Below are 13,987 nucleotides of genomic sequence, written 5' to 3'. Positions count from 1 at the left end.
TGTCTTGTGGCTGCAATGCATTCTGGTCTATTGAGGTTACAGTCAGTGGAGAAATTGGTCTCTCTCCTCTTCCACAGTACGATGGATTTGTCCCTGTATGATTGTTGAATGTTGGTGCAAAATGGCAAGTCAAGAAAGAAGCCCTTGCTATTTGATTCTAAAGGACAGACACCAAAACCTGACGTTTACTAATAATGTTTATGATAGCTTAAACATTTTCTGCTATCAAACTCCATTGTAGCTGCGTGACGTCCAGAAATGCAAGGTGCGTCTGCAACAGCTGTTTTTTTTTTTTAATCAGTGCTACAGTGTTTTAAGTCTTTTTGAGATGATACTTCAATTAAACTTCAAGTGTCAACCAAAGTAGGGCTTAAACCCTGAGGTGAAGAAGAATGTCTTGCTGTAGCAGCTAAGCTAGCCAGGCAAATCTGACATAACACGGTCCAGTGGAAGAGAACACCCGGTTAACGACCAGTAATGACAAGTGAAGAACCAGTTAAGGACCCGAGCTTTGTCCTGGACTCACCTGCTCAGTCTATTTCATGGAAACTGCTGTCCCTGTTAGTTTGTAGAGTCTGTGCACTACACCTGTCTTCCGCGTGAATGTGCGCCTGAGTGTGTGCGTGCATGCGCGTTTGCGTCTGCTTGTGTCGTGTCTGTGTGCGTATGTGTGTGTTGAGAGCTGGGTAGACTCTAGGACCCCGCGGAAACTTTTTCTCCGGTGCGGCGGCCTATGCGGCTCGTGAGCAGGCCGGTTGGAGAGAGAGAGAGGCAGGCGGGGAGCGCGAGCAAGCAACGGAGAGAAGACCCGGTAGAGCGCGAGGAGGGAGAGAGAGAGAGCGAGAGTGAACGAGAGAGCGACTACCGCCGGGGTCCGGGGGCCTGGGGACGGACAACACGGTAAATATAAACACCTAATTTTGGCACGGGAATGCACACCCGTTACAGCCGTTACGCACTCGTACAGTCATCCCCTAAAGTCATCGCTCGCGCGCGCCGGAGCCAAACCGTCCGTTTTAGCAGATGATGTGCGCGTGAAGACCGAGCGGTTCAAACACGGACATGGGCGAGTGAACTTGAGGGGTTCTTTGTACGGTGAGGGGAAAATCACAGCAACCGGGCAGTTGTACGGTTTTGCCGTGTGTCTAACGTTGACTAGTGCCCGCTGCCCACCCCCCTCGCCCACCCCCACCCCCCAGCAGGTAACGTTAAACCGGAGCGCACCGTCTTCACCCCCCAGATGCAGACAGACACATCAGCGCGCGGAACCGTCGCCTCCGCGGCGAGCGAGCGGGCACGCGCCTACCGGGGTTAACGGGTGCATTCGGTCTGAAACGCGCACCCGTGTGTGTTTTTTACCTGACCCAGTAAAACCTCTCGTCGCCAGACAAACAGACCCGTGTCTCTCACGGGCGGCTCGCTCTCCCTACACCCCCACCGGGATTATATGCCGTTTATAAGAGCGAGGCCGCCCGGTAAGGCCGCGTGAGGTCGTTCCCAAATTAATTGTCATAAAGCTTTGCTGTCAAATTAGCCAGAATTACAACGACACTTCCGGTCAAAACTTTTAAAATAAAATATTCAACGACGAACATTTCACAATGTATTCTGAGTAATACAAAGCAGAGTTAGACCAGTATATTGGTTTGCCAGTGCTGCCCTTTCATTAAAAGGTGTTATGTAGCCTATATGATGCAGTTTACAATAAATATGTAATCAATCAGAATTGATCAATACTACACTAATTGTCTGTGGGCCTTTGAATGGGCCCTTAATGTGACATTTTGAACAGATTCCACACAAGTATGCATGAATGTGTATTAGTGTAACTGTTAGTATGCTGGGTTTCAATGGAGAGTTTTACTGTCCCATGGTGTAAACACTGTTTCAGAGGCTTTAACTTTCAAACTTTCTCTGGGAAACACTTGATATTGGAATTGGAATTGTTCGGCATGAAAATGGTTCAAATTTAAAGATAGTGAACATCAACAACAAGTATCGGCAATCTGCAGGTTCAATTAAAAAATATTTGCATCTGCCTTCAAAAACTCAAACCTAACAAGAAGTACTGAAGTGAAAAAAAAATGTAATTTAGGAAAAATCTGCAGCATATGAAAATATAGTTGTTTTCTTTTTTGTCTATTTTTTGATTATTTTCTTTACAAAATGTCCCTTTTGCAGCATATATTAATATCTTTGTAAATCAGCCAGAATAAGCCTCCAGCAAAAATGCCCGCTTACTTCAAAAGCGACACATTTCACGCTTTTATTTTGAAGGCAAAATCGCCTGTTTCCCATTCTTTCTTTGGCTAACTCTGGCTAGCTTGACGCAGCTCTTAAGCTTTTCCTCTGCGCAACTTCTCCTCCCACTAGTGCAGGCTTCTGCTTGGGCCTTTCAATACGGTCTAATTTAAACCATTGCTGGCATGAAGACTGGAACAATTTAAATGAGAGAATGTAGTCTTGCTATAGGAGTGCTAGGTGTGTGTGTGACCTAAATACTCCGACTTGGAGGAGTTAGTTGGCCAGGGCTTTGGGCTGGGAGCCCCTGGGGGGTGTGGTGGATACTGTACACCCGTTTCTCCAATGTTTCCATCAGTCTCTTTGCACCAGTAACCCTGCCCTGCTGTCCATTGTTAGTCCAGTAGGTGACGTAAGGCCACGGTGTGACATACACATCCTGAGTAAAGCCATACACACACAGTGTCTAATGCAATAGATAGGACAGTTTTATCTTGCCGTGTATCAATCAAATTCCATCTGCCTTGTTGAAAGCTACCCTGATTCCAGCAGATTTATTTGAGGACACCTGTGTGTGTGTGTGTGTGTGTGTGTGTGTGTGTGTGTGTGTAACTGTGTGTGGACGTGTGTGTAAACCTGTCACCACTCGGAACTGGAATATTTTCAGTTCTGCATGAGCAGGAGTCCCATTCATCATACAGTACATAGAGACGCACTCTCACACCTGTTCCACCGACTTAACATCAAGGCTGTGAGTGTGTGTGTGTGTGTGTGTGTGTGTGAGAGAAAGAGAGAGAGAGAGAGAGAGAGGGAGAGGGAGAGTAGAATGTCACCCCAAAGGCATATTCTCCACAAGTTGAGAATTATTTTTTCTCAAACTTGACAAATTTGTCTCCATAAATCACCCCTCATGTCCACTGATCCACTGATGTCAGGATGTGTGTTTTTTTCCCCCTCTCTTCCCCCAGGAGAGCGGGAGGACCGAGCGAGCGAGCGACAGACAGACAGACAGACTGAATGAAGTCACACCTGGTGCTTCTGAGGGCCTTTCCCATGTTTTGATTAGCTCCATTTTTTACTTTCTAAACGTGGTTTTGCCGAGCCGTTCCTGCCATGCCGTCCAACAGCCCTGCTGCCACCGAGCCAGCCCACGCACCAGAGAACGACACCTCCAATGACCTGGTGAGAGAGAGAGAGAGAGAGAGAGAGAGAGAGAGAGAGGGAGAGAGAGATGGATAATGGGTAACATACCGTATGCTTGGCAAAAGGTTCAGTGATTCCGGTTGTAAGTAGTGCACAACTACTACTGATAATGCTATTACTGCTATACGACTAATGCTACTACCACAAATACTGTCACTACTACTACTTCTACTATAATTACTGCTGCTACTACTACAGCTATTACTACTACTTCTACTAGTAGTATTACCACAGATATTACTATTACTACTACAACTACTACTGTTGTTATTACACATATTACTATTACTACTACTATTACTATTACTACTACTACAGCTATTACTACTACTATTAGCTGTATTACTACTATTACTACTACAACTACAACTAGTATTAATACAGATATTACTACTACTACTATTAGTACTACTACAGCTATTACTACTAGTAGTAGTAGTATTTCTATAGCTATTACTACTACTACTACTACTACTACTACTAGTAGTATTACTACATCTACTACTACTATTACCACTACAACTACTGCTATTGTTATTACAGATATTACTACTACTACTACTACTATTACTACTACGACTCCTATAACTATTACTGCTACTACTACTATTACTACAGCCATTTACTATTTATAATACTACTACTACTACTACTAAGTGTCATGAGTAGACTGGATGTGCCTTAGCCTGAGCTAAACCAGCAGGAACAGTTGAGAAAGAATATTTCTTTAGGCAACACGCACACACACAAAAAGGCTAGCAAGTCAGTGTGTATGTGTGTGTCAGTAATTATTAAACTAATGGTTATATATTTATATTCAGTACCGGCCTTTCTGCATTCCACAGTCACCTGCTCACATGCAGGTACGCAGTCTCTAGTCTCCAACATAGTCTCTTTTTACTCCAACACAAATGAGCATGCATGCACACACACACACACACAGACATGAGGTGAAAAATGGCCCCTTTCATTTGCACCCCCAGAGCCCAGGGCAGCACTCATAAATCTGTGAGAAGTCTGAAACTCATTCTATAGTACTGCTATATAAAGACCCGCCTTACTTACTTACTTACACATAAGCACACTGGCAATATGCCAACAAGTCCAGAGTTTCCCATATAGCTTTTCCCCCCATAGACTTTGTTCTTTTTTAACTTCCTGAGACATAACTCCCTCTCAGAGCAACAAGAAAAAGCCTGGAGAGAAATAAGAGTGAGTCACAGAGCTTTGGGGCAGAGAGCTACAGCGTAGGGGAGGAAGAAATGGCAAGACAGACACCGAGGGAGATAGAAAGAGAAGAAAGGGATGGGAGTTTTGACTGATTTCACTGGTAATTCATTTCATGTCACAGAGGCCACTGATTGACAAAGCCTAAAAAGTAGAAAGATGGGTAATGGACAGCCCATTGTAGTGTGAATACAAAACACACAACCCCTGTACAATCCAGAGGGCAGATGACGGCTTCATGTTTCCATGGTAAGAGTGTGCAAAATGAACATTTCTAGTAATACTGATGCATTACTAAAATGTAGAGCAGCGGTCTGGCAACTCTGTATGTAGGTTAAATTTAGATAAATTTAGGTCTAGTATTTGTGCTGTTGACTGGTTCATCAACCAATGATTAGTTGACTAGTTGGTCCAGAGCAAAAGACAGAGGACATTTATAAGGAAATAGGAGAGGAGGGAGGAGGGAGATACAGGTAGACGGAGTGTGAGACAGAGAGGAAGAGAGAGATAAAAAGGGAAGTGAGGATAGAGGAGAGAAAGAGGACAAGCTGTCTGCTGCTGATGGGATCCTCCTTTACCCGCCTGGTTTGCAGTCTGGTTGCTTAGCAACTGCTGCAGCCTAAAATAACCTTTCAGGAGACAGAAATAGACCAAAGATATATGGACAGATTGGTGTGTGTGTGTGTGTCTGTGTGCGTGTGTATGTGTGTGTGTTTACACATGCTTGGGGGGATACGGCTGAGTGCCTTTCTAGCTCTCTTGCTGTATATTTGACTTTGTTGTACAAGATAGTTTTTACTCGATGCACTTACACAATCGAGTACGCTCGTGTACTGTGTGTGTGTACGTGCGTGTGTGTGTATGTGTGTGTGTGTCGTGACACGGGCATATGGACAGCACACCAGGCACACGGGCGCAGGGCCATTACCCGCTCTAGCCGGTTGCTATGCTGATCGTCAGGGAAGTGACATCAGAATGTTTAGTCAGCACGGCGGCCCCGTCGGAGACAGTTGCTAAGCAGTTTCTGCACCTTAGCAACCACTCCACTGTCACGGCAACAGAGGGTCCAGCGGAGGAGGGAGAGATAGGGAGGGAGAAATTAATGGAAATACAAGCCTAACAGCCAGTTCTATGCCGGCAACTTTTTGAGCCTACATAGACGGGCAATATTGCCTTCAGCAGGAAGGGGATTTAGGCAACATCAGTATGAATATGTGGCCTACAAAGAACAAAAGTTTGCTGAATAATACTGTTGGTCATAGTTCACTGGTACACTGGCTCATTTTGCTGCCTGTGAATGATGGTTATTATGCCAATATTCAAAAACACCATCAAAAGGGAAAACCCCATATACCAGCCAGTCAGGGCATCAAGCTTCAAATTGCAGCTTGATGAGATAGTAAAAGCAACAGTTCTTTTACTTTCACATGGTGTAAAAAATGACAAATGAAGACAAAGAAAAATGTAAGCAAATGATTCAGCCCATTAGACCATCACCAGTGCTCTGGTTACAAGCTTTTCAAAGGTGTTTTGAACTTGCTTGTTTGCTTTTGAGCCAACACACCCAAAGTAATGACTAGTTTGTACTAGTACTCAAGTTGTTTAATTAATGTCCTGGTGCCCTTTTTCTTGTTCTGCCCATTTATATTCTCACAACTTTCTTTAGCTGGTTATAGTTCGTTTTTTAGTCAGTTGGTTTTAGGTTTTGTCAGCTTTGTTTTTCTATTTTGGTTTTTGAGTTCATATTAAATTCAGTTCCAGTAAAGTCTTAAAGGATAACTCTGAGTGCCCTCTAACCCTGAAATTCCTGTTTTTTTGTGGTAATCTGTAGCGAGAGGGATTTCATAGATGTCCTACATTTAACCTATATTTTCTAAAGTTTGAGGTATTTGGAGAATTTAAAATTTTCAGAATACAATGTTGTTCCGATGATACAACTATGCTGCTATGGTGTTTTTCCTACCACCTTGTTCCAATGTTTACATGTGGCCTAACGTCACAGACACACCCAATCTGGCCCCGTTCATCCAAAGAGGGCTTTCTGAATGCACGCATTAATTCAAAAACTTTCAAATGTATTTGTATAGGAACTACTTTTCATTCACAAAACTATTTTTTAAATGCTTTATTAGGTCTTTCAAAAATAGACGCACACATCTCCCCCATGGATTACGTTACTACATTAGTTTGCCATCTCAGAAGTTTGGTTTTGATATACTTGTTGAATGAGTTGAATGAAAGTGAATGGTGTCTATAGGTAGGGAAGTAAGTCACATGATAACTGTTTCACTTATAACAGCATGAAATCCACAGGGATTTTTAGAAGGGAGAGAGTACACTGGAAAACTATCTAAACTAAACTAAACTAAAATTATCCTTTGCATTTTGAAAAAAGAACTATCAACAGTATTTTTTATCATATTTGTATTCCTAGAAGCCAACTGTCCTACCTACATTCACTTTGTCCTATTTGCTAGTCCACAGCATTGCCAAACTACATTGTCTCAAAATATTGTTTCTGAAATGTCATGATCATGATGCCATGAATTATTGCTCATACGGTCACTCGATTGGCTCAGTTTTTGATGGGGGCTGTGTTTAATTGGTCAGAACGAAGACGGAGTGGACCAAGACAGTCCAGAGGAGGGGACGCCAGCGAGCCCCCCCGCCACCCGCAGAGTGGGCCGGCCCAGCAGGAAACGCAAGCCGCTTCCCGTGAGTACCGTCATCACAGGCTGGTGTCAGCTCAGTTCTCGGCGCTTTACATCGCAGCAGAGTGATTGATTATCTATTCACACATGCAACACGAGATCTTTTTTGGATTTTACCCTTATCTAGCCTGGGAAGGTTTGCTGAGCAAGTTGGGCATTGAGTGCCAGTATAAGCAAGGTGAAAATGTTAGATACTCACTTTCCCGGTTCATCCAGTCTGGGGATTGGAAGTGGCAACCTTCCAGTCACTTTTAGGCCGCCTCCACCTCTGCGGTTATAAAGCTACATTGTTACTTACATGAAGCTACTGTATCGATGCCTTCACACTCACTCACTTCTCTTCCTCGCCAGAGTCTCTCCCCTATTTCTCTCCATTCATGTTCTTTCTATCTTTCACCTTCCCTCTCTCTCTCCCCTCCTCTCTCCCGTGTGTGTGTGTGTGCTTTTATGTGTATGTGTGTGTGCGCCTGTGCTGACTGAGCCCTGTGGTCGAATCTCTGCAAGTCAATATAGCTGATCAAACAACTCCAGTCAGACAGGAGTACTGAGTCAACGAACATATATGAGTGTGTGTGTGTGTGTGTGTGTGGAAGGGGTGTTTATATGTGAGGGAGAGCAGGTCTGGTCATGCTTTGATGTCTGAGCTCTTGACAGGGTGGGCGGGATGAATGTGGGTCCTGTCACACACACACACACACACACACACACACACACACACACACACAAACACACACACACACACACTCATGCGGACACACACATTCACTTAAAAGCATACACACACTAACACAGAGCTGCATGTAAAACATGCCAATATAAGATAATGCCTGTGTGTTTTTAACTACTATTATTAATAGTTGTAGTAACACTTGTACTGGCAGCACTAGTGGTAGTAGTAGTAGTAGTAGTAGTAGTAGTACTAGTTATAGCTGTAGTAACAACAGTAGTAGTAGTAATAGTAATAGTAGTAGTAATAATAGTAGTAGTAGTAAAACTGTAATAATACTAATAGAATTAGCAGTAGTTATAGCAGTAGTAGTAGTATTAATAGGTGTAGTAATGGTAGCAGTAATAGTATTATCAGCAGTAGTAGTGGTGCACTACTTAGGCTATAACAGAAACCTCTTTCCAAGCATACAGTATGTTACCCATTATCCATCTCCCTCACTCTCTCTCTCTCTCTCTCTCTCTGTGTCACACACACACACACTCATGCAGACTCTCACTCTCTCTCTGTCACACACACACACACACTCATGCAGACTCTCTCTCTCTCTCTCTCTCTCTTTCTTTATCTCTCTCTCTCTCCCTGTCACACATACACACACACACACACACAGACACACACAGTCCGGAGTGTATCCAGGAATAGAGCTATTGTGTGGGGCTCAGGGTGGAGCTGTCAGTGTCACACTAACTATAGACTCCAGAGAGCGAAGGAGGGAGGGAGGGAGGGGCTATCGTTTCACTCCCCTCACTTTCTCTCCTCTCTCTCACTTCTCTCCTTCGCTCACTCATTTCTCTCTCCCACAAGTGGCCACACACACACACAAGCACACACAAACACACACACACACACAAATGCACACACACACACACATAAGCAATGATGTTGGTTTCATGGATAAATGGATTAGCTTCGTGGTCCTGAACTATTTCAAGCTTCCATCTTGTTTCTCTTTCCTTTCACTCTCGTTGCTTCTCATTCTCCCCCGGTCTCTCTCTCCCTCTTCCCTCTCTCCTCTCTCTCTTTTTTCTGCTACCGGAACCATGTGTGGAGCAGCTGGTGGTTATCTATGAGTGTGTGTGTGTGTGTGTGTGTGTGCGTTGGCTGGTGGCTGTACCTCTTGCTGAAACACTAAAGAGTTAGAGGTAGGGCCAAAGAGATATATTGGCTCGTTTACCAACATTTTTGTATTGACTTTATTTCAGCATTGCCTCATAGCCACATGTATCACTGCTTGTAGAATAATAGTTGTGATGTCAACTGATATAAAAACAAATAAGTTTGTCACTCTAATCAATATTTTGTGAACATGAGCAACACTAGGGAATCAAGAATCATAATCAAGAAACACTTTTTTGAACTGCTCTATTCCCAATAAAGAGGCGGCTGAACTTACAGTCGTATTTAGTGTTAGTCTCTAATACTACACCTGTAAGAGATTTTATATTAGTTGTTCTGCTCTAAGCCAGAAAAATGTACCCATATCCCTGAAAAAAACCCACACTGGAACCATTCAAAGTGTCCACAAACTTGGTGTCTGCTTCACTGTAAGCTAGAGGGGAACAGCTAGAAGATCATATACAAGTTCTGTTTTATTTTGTATTTCACTTGAAGGATTACATATCAGTTTGACTTTTATTTGGTTATTTCTCTTAACCAAACATACAGTATGTCAGTTTGTGTGAAGAAGTTTCTACATTTGAACCCGAATGGCTTGCAGCTTGTACCACCCCTTGGTTTTAATGATGAATGCTAACAATGAGGAAGGCTGAGGGACAAATGTAGAAAACTTTACCCCACAGTGTGACCGGTGACAATACATAAATACCAAACTGAAATTCAAAATGGTATCCATTCCACCTGCTGTGCTTGAAAAATCTGATCTGCATCCATTAAAGCGCAGCTGAGAGCAGTGTTGCCAACACAAAAAGTCTCAAAAAGTCGCTAGAAATGATCAGATGATGTCATACAGTAATTTGTATATGAATATATTTGCTACATCGATCCTGCTTCTCTTAGTGGAGGGAGGGGATACACTGTGTATGGGAACTGCTGCGATCATCACACCTCTTTGGATTAAGTAAGTAGAGTAAATCAGCATCAGCTGTACCGATTTGTCGGCAAATGCTTTGGGAGTCAACACATTACATTATATTACCATTGTTCATCATGGTCAGAAAAAGTCCCTAGATTTGTTGCCAGTTACTTTTAGAGAAAAAGTCACCAGTGGGTCTGAAAAGTTGCTAAATCTAGCAAAAATGTCGCCAAGTTGGCAGCAGTGGCTATGAGCGTCACTATGAGGCTATGAGCTTCACAGTGGCTGTGAGTGTGAGTGGCAACAGCTCAAAGGGTGCAAGGGGTGTTACATCATTGTGGTTGCTATGCAATTAGCAAATTAGCTTGAATTAACTACCCTGAGCTAACAAAGGGGATTACTTTGTTGAAAATAAAAATGGACAAGAGAAAGTTAGTGATTTCTCTGCTTGCGCTTGAAGAAGAGAATGAGGAGCCCATTCTGAGATGAAGGATGTCGTTAAAGTTAACGTCATTGTAAGAGGCTGCTTACTACACTCCAGGCGCTGCTATTTTTTTCTGGGTCTGACACTGACATAATGGCTGCAGAAGTTGAGACATGTTCGGCTCGGAGCGCCCCGGGCAGCACCACAAAACACACCATGTCCAAAACACCAGGCCCATTGTTTGGAGGAGACATGCACCTGCCGCCAGCAAACCCCTGAAAAAAGGTGCATACTGTGCCGTGTGCACATATTTCTGCACATTTTCACCATTTTGTAAATCTGATATTGTGAACGGCTACAATGCATATTTGCATGCCTGGACACAGGCATTTGTTTCTGCTATAATGTCAATAGCTACCAATGCACACTTGAACATTTGCTTCAACCTGTGCATTTGTCAGTGAAGACGCTATACCTTTATGTATTACTGTACTTGCTGTATTATTTTCAATATTTTTATTATTTTCAGTACTCTCTATTGTCTTATTGTTAGCTACATCCTGTTCACTGCTGTTGCGACCACCCAGTGTCCTCTCAGGGATCATTAAAGTTTCGTGCGATTTAAAAACTGCACTTCTCTTGATGGGCCGCGGCTCAGACTAAGGTCTGTCAAAGTGAAGAGTAAGTCAGGTACTTTCCACAGCTCTTAGTTCATTCAAGATCAGGCTTACGCATCTATCATGTGCAGAAACAGGAAGTGGTCATTGGGGAGATGCTGAGAGGAGAGGAAGTGGGGGGTCAGACGGTGAGAGAAGGGGGTGTGAAAGACAAGAAATATTTCCACTAAACCGCTAGTGCATGTGTGAAGTACTAAGCGCGCGTGTTTGTGTGTGTATATGTGTGAATTCGAACCCGATCATGATTTGCCCCTACATAACGTTCCCCTCGCTCTGTCTTTCCATCTCCCCACATGCTGCTCTGTCAGACGCACAGTGTATTATTAGACCCAGTAATACATACTGTACACACTCAAGGAGTATGTGCAGTATGTATTAGTATGTATGTATTAGAAGTGTGTACAAGTTCATACTTACCAAGGACACAGATTTTCCCCTACTGGATAGTCACTCTTTATCTCATGCTTTATGGGCCAAAAAATTGCCCATGCAGGAAAACCTGGTTCTGTTCCTGTGTTGGAGTATCCAGTCAGAAGTGTGTGCTGGCGTACTGCAGTTTATCCCGAGGCCCTTTTAGTCACCTTTTGTGTTCCCTGCCTTTTATAGTCCTTCTCACCTGCTCATTACAGCCTTTGTGGGCTTGTTAGCGCTAGCTAGCGTTAGCGTAGCCTTTGAGCTCCGCGCTCACCCCTGCTCTCCCCTCCTAAATACCCACCTATAAAATCTGTTAGCCTGTTAGCGACACACCCATAAAAAAAAAAACCCCGCTAGCCTTTCGGGGCAGCCACATGATTATGGTTTAGTGTCGTTAAACATGCTGTCAAGCTAACGGATAAGCCGGTGAATTCATGAGACGCACACAGGAGGTTGAATACGATGCTAAGAATTCAGCTTTGTAATTGTAGTCTCAGTATGTTCTAACGTGATTAAGATGATTTGTTTGGAAGTACATTTTTCTGAGAGTATTATTTGATGTTGATGGAGTTTAGCTTGCACTGTATTTGGCAGCCAATGTTAGCCTAATGTTATGAGAGGCTAGCATCATTTAACACAGAGAGGTCCTGATACAAGTGCTCATTAATGGACTGCTGTCATTAGTGCTGTAGACAACATCAATAATTCTCCCCCTCTCATCTCATAGATGTTGTGTGTGTGCGCGTGTGTGTGTGTGTGTGTCGGGGTCGGTTGGCTCATTTACACTGATCATGTGCAGACGCTCTCCCTTGGGGCGTACCTGCTTTGCATTGCACTAACAAGGTCGGACTAATAGGTGTGCGTCTGTATTATAATAGGTCTATGATGCACATGTGTGTGTATGGATGTGTTTTATGTGTGTGTGAGTGTGTGCGTATTATAATAACTCCACGGTGTGTACACGTGTCTGTGTGTGCGATTATTATGTCTGTGGAGGCCTTTGATAAGTCTCGGCGCGGGCGAGCAGCTGTTTTCTCAGACCCAGACTGTGCTCCGTCTCTTTCCCAGGAGATGGTGACCCCCGACCCCTGTGCAAACGCCCCCCCAACCCCGCCCGAGGAGTCCGACCCCTCCCCCTCCCCTCGCAGGAAGCGCGGGCGTCGGAAACTAGAGCACCCCGAGAGGCGTAAGGACATACATTTAATGCACACCTACTATTGCTAAAACAGTACGACTGCACACCCGCCTCATCAACTGATGTTGATGATGTTGACATGTTTAGTGAGGGAAAATGACCAACTCAAGCTCATTTGAAAATCTTCACTCTATAAGCTTTTGATACAAGGACTGACAGTATGCGACAGCTAAACATTTATATGTATTTTGAGGATGTAAAAGGTGTGTTTATATTTGCGATGTTTGCATTTGCAACATAAAAAAGACCTGTATTTGAGTTCTAAGTTCTAAAAAAGAATTGCGTTCAAGTCTTCCTGGGCATATGTGAATATGCTCAAAATTTTCATTGTCAAATAACTTCCAGATTGTATCCGCATTTTCACTTCAAATATAGACGTTGGGGCAAAGTGATGAAAACCATGACTTTACCTCCCCATTAGCCCTCTTGTTAAACACGGACAAATGGGCCATTTCCTGTAACCCACTTTTCTCCCCTTCTAGACGAGCCAGACGACAGAAGCTGCGACTCCCCCAAAGAGGTGAGAAAATTGGTTGATTGCTATACACATTTTTCCAACTCTGATGGTCTTTTACATCCAAAAACGTAGCCAGCCACTGTCATATTCTAAGTAGAGTTAACAGCAGTGTAATATAGTAAGTAGTGTGTGTGTGTGTGTGTGTGCAGGGCGAGAGCGGGAGGCTGCGGAGGAGGCCAGTTCCCAGAGTGACCTTCCAGGCTGGAGATCCCTACTACATCAGCAGGAGACAGAGAGATGAATGGCTCAGTCGCTGGAAGATAGAGGTGGGAGAGAGACATAGAGAGACATAGAGAGTGAATAGCGCTGTTGTCATGTGAAAACCGCGTAACTCCAATTTTGGTGATTTTCATATTTTCATCACATGGTCCTCTATGGGTTGAGAAAATTCTACCATCAAACCCTTTCAAACCCCATTAGATCAACTTAAAAATGCATTGCAATTGCATATTGCAATTCCATACATTGCCATATATCATGATTTTTAAGTGATATTCGCAAACATTGAAATCATACCCCATACAAATGGCAACATAAGACCCCATAAGGCAGATCTAGGCAATCTATTGAACTCATTTGTTTTGTTTGTAGGAGTAGTGCTGAATATTTATCATTA

At 43.5% G+C, this 13,987-nt stretch overlaps 1 protein-coding gene across 6 annotated transcripts in view; it reads left to right on the top strand.

Annotated features, from left to right (window-relative positions):
• The first annotated feature begins 562 nt into the window (after nucleotides 1-562).
• The window catches only part of LOC139655125 (DNA (cytosine-5)-methyltransferase 3A-like), a 31,851-nt gene continuing 18,426 nt past the window's right edge, over nucleotides 563-13,987 (top strand). For 3 of the 6 annotated variants that reach the window (XM_071532434.1, XM_071532433.1, XM_071532432.1), the window contains exons 1-6: nucleotides 563-900; nucleotides 3,210-3,423; nucleotides 7,282-7,386; nucleotides 12,728-12,845; nucleotides 13,337-13,374; nucleotides 13,521-13,637. In XM_071532434.1, coding sequence (XP_071388535.1) covers nucleotides 3,355-3,423; nucleotides 7,282-7,386; nucleotides 12,728-12,845; nucleotides 13,337-13,374; nucleotides 13,521-13,637 — 447 coding nt within the window. In that variant the 5' untranslated portion in view covers nucleotides 563-900; nucleotides 3,210-3,354. The remainder of the gene's footprint in view (nucleotides 901-3,209; nucleotides 3,424-7,281; nucleotides 7,387-12,727; nucleotides 12,846-13,336; nucleotides 13,375-13,520; nucleotides 13,638-13,987) is intronic. The other 3 variants (XM_071532438.1, XM_071532437.1, XM_071532436.1) reach the window with 2 other exon arrangements.

Source organism: Centroberyx affinis, unplaced genomic scaffold (genome assembly GCF_046629955.1).
Source record: "Centroberyx affinis isolate AG114_WGS23_722 - 3 ecotype Tasmania unplaced genomic scaffold, CSIRO-AGI_Caff_v1 ptg002190l_1, whole genome shotgun sequence".
NCBI lineage: Eukaryota > Metazoa > Chordata > Actinopteri > Beryciformes > Berycidae > Centroberyx > Centroberyx affinis.
The sequence above is the reverse complement of the archived record's forward strand: the minus strand, read 5'-3'. Positions and strand labels throughout refer to the sequence as shown.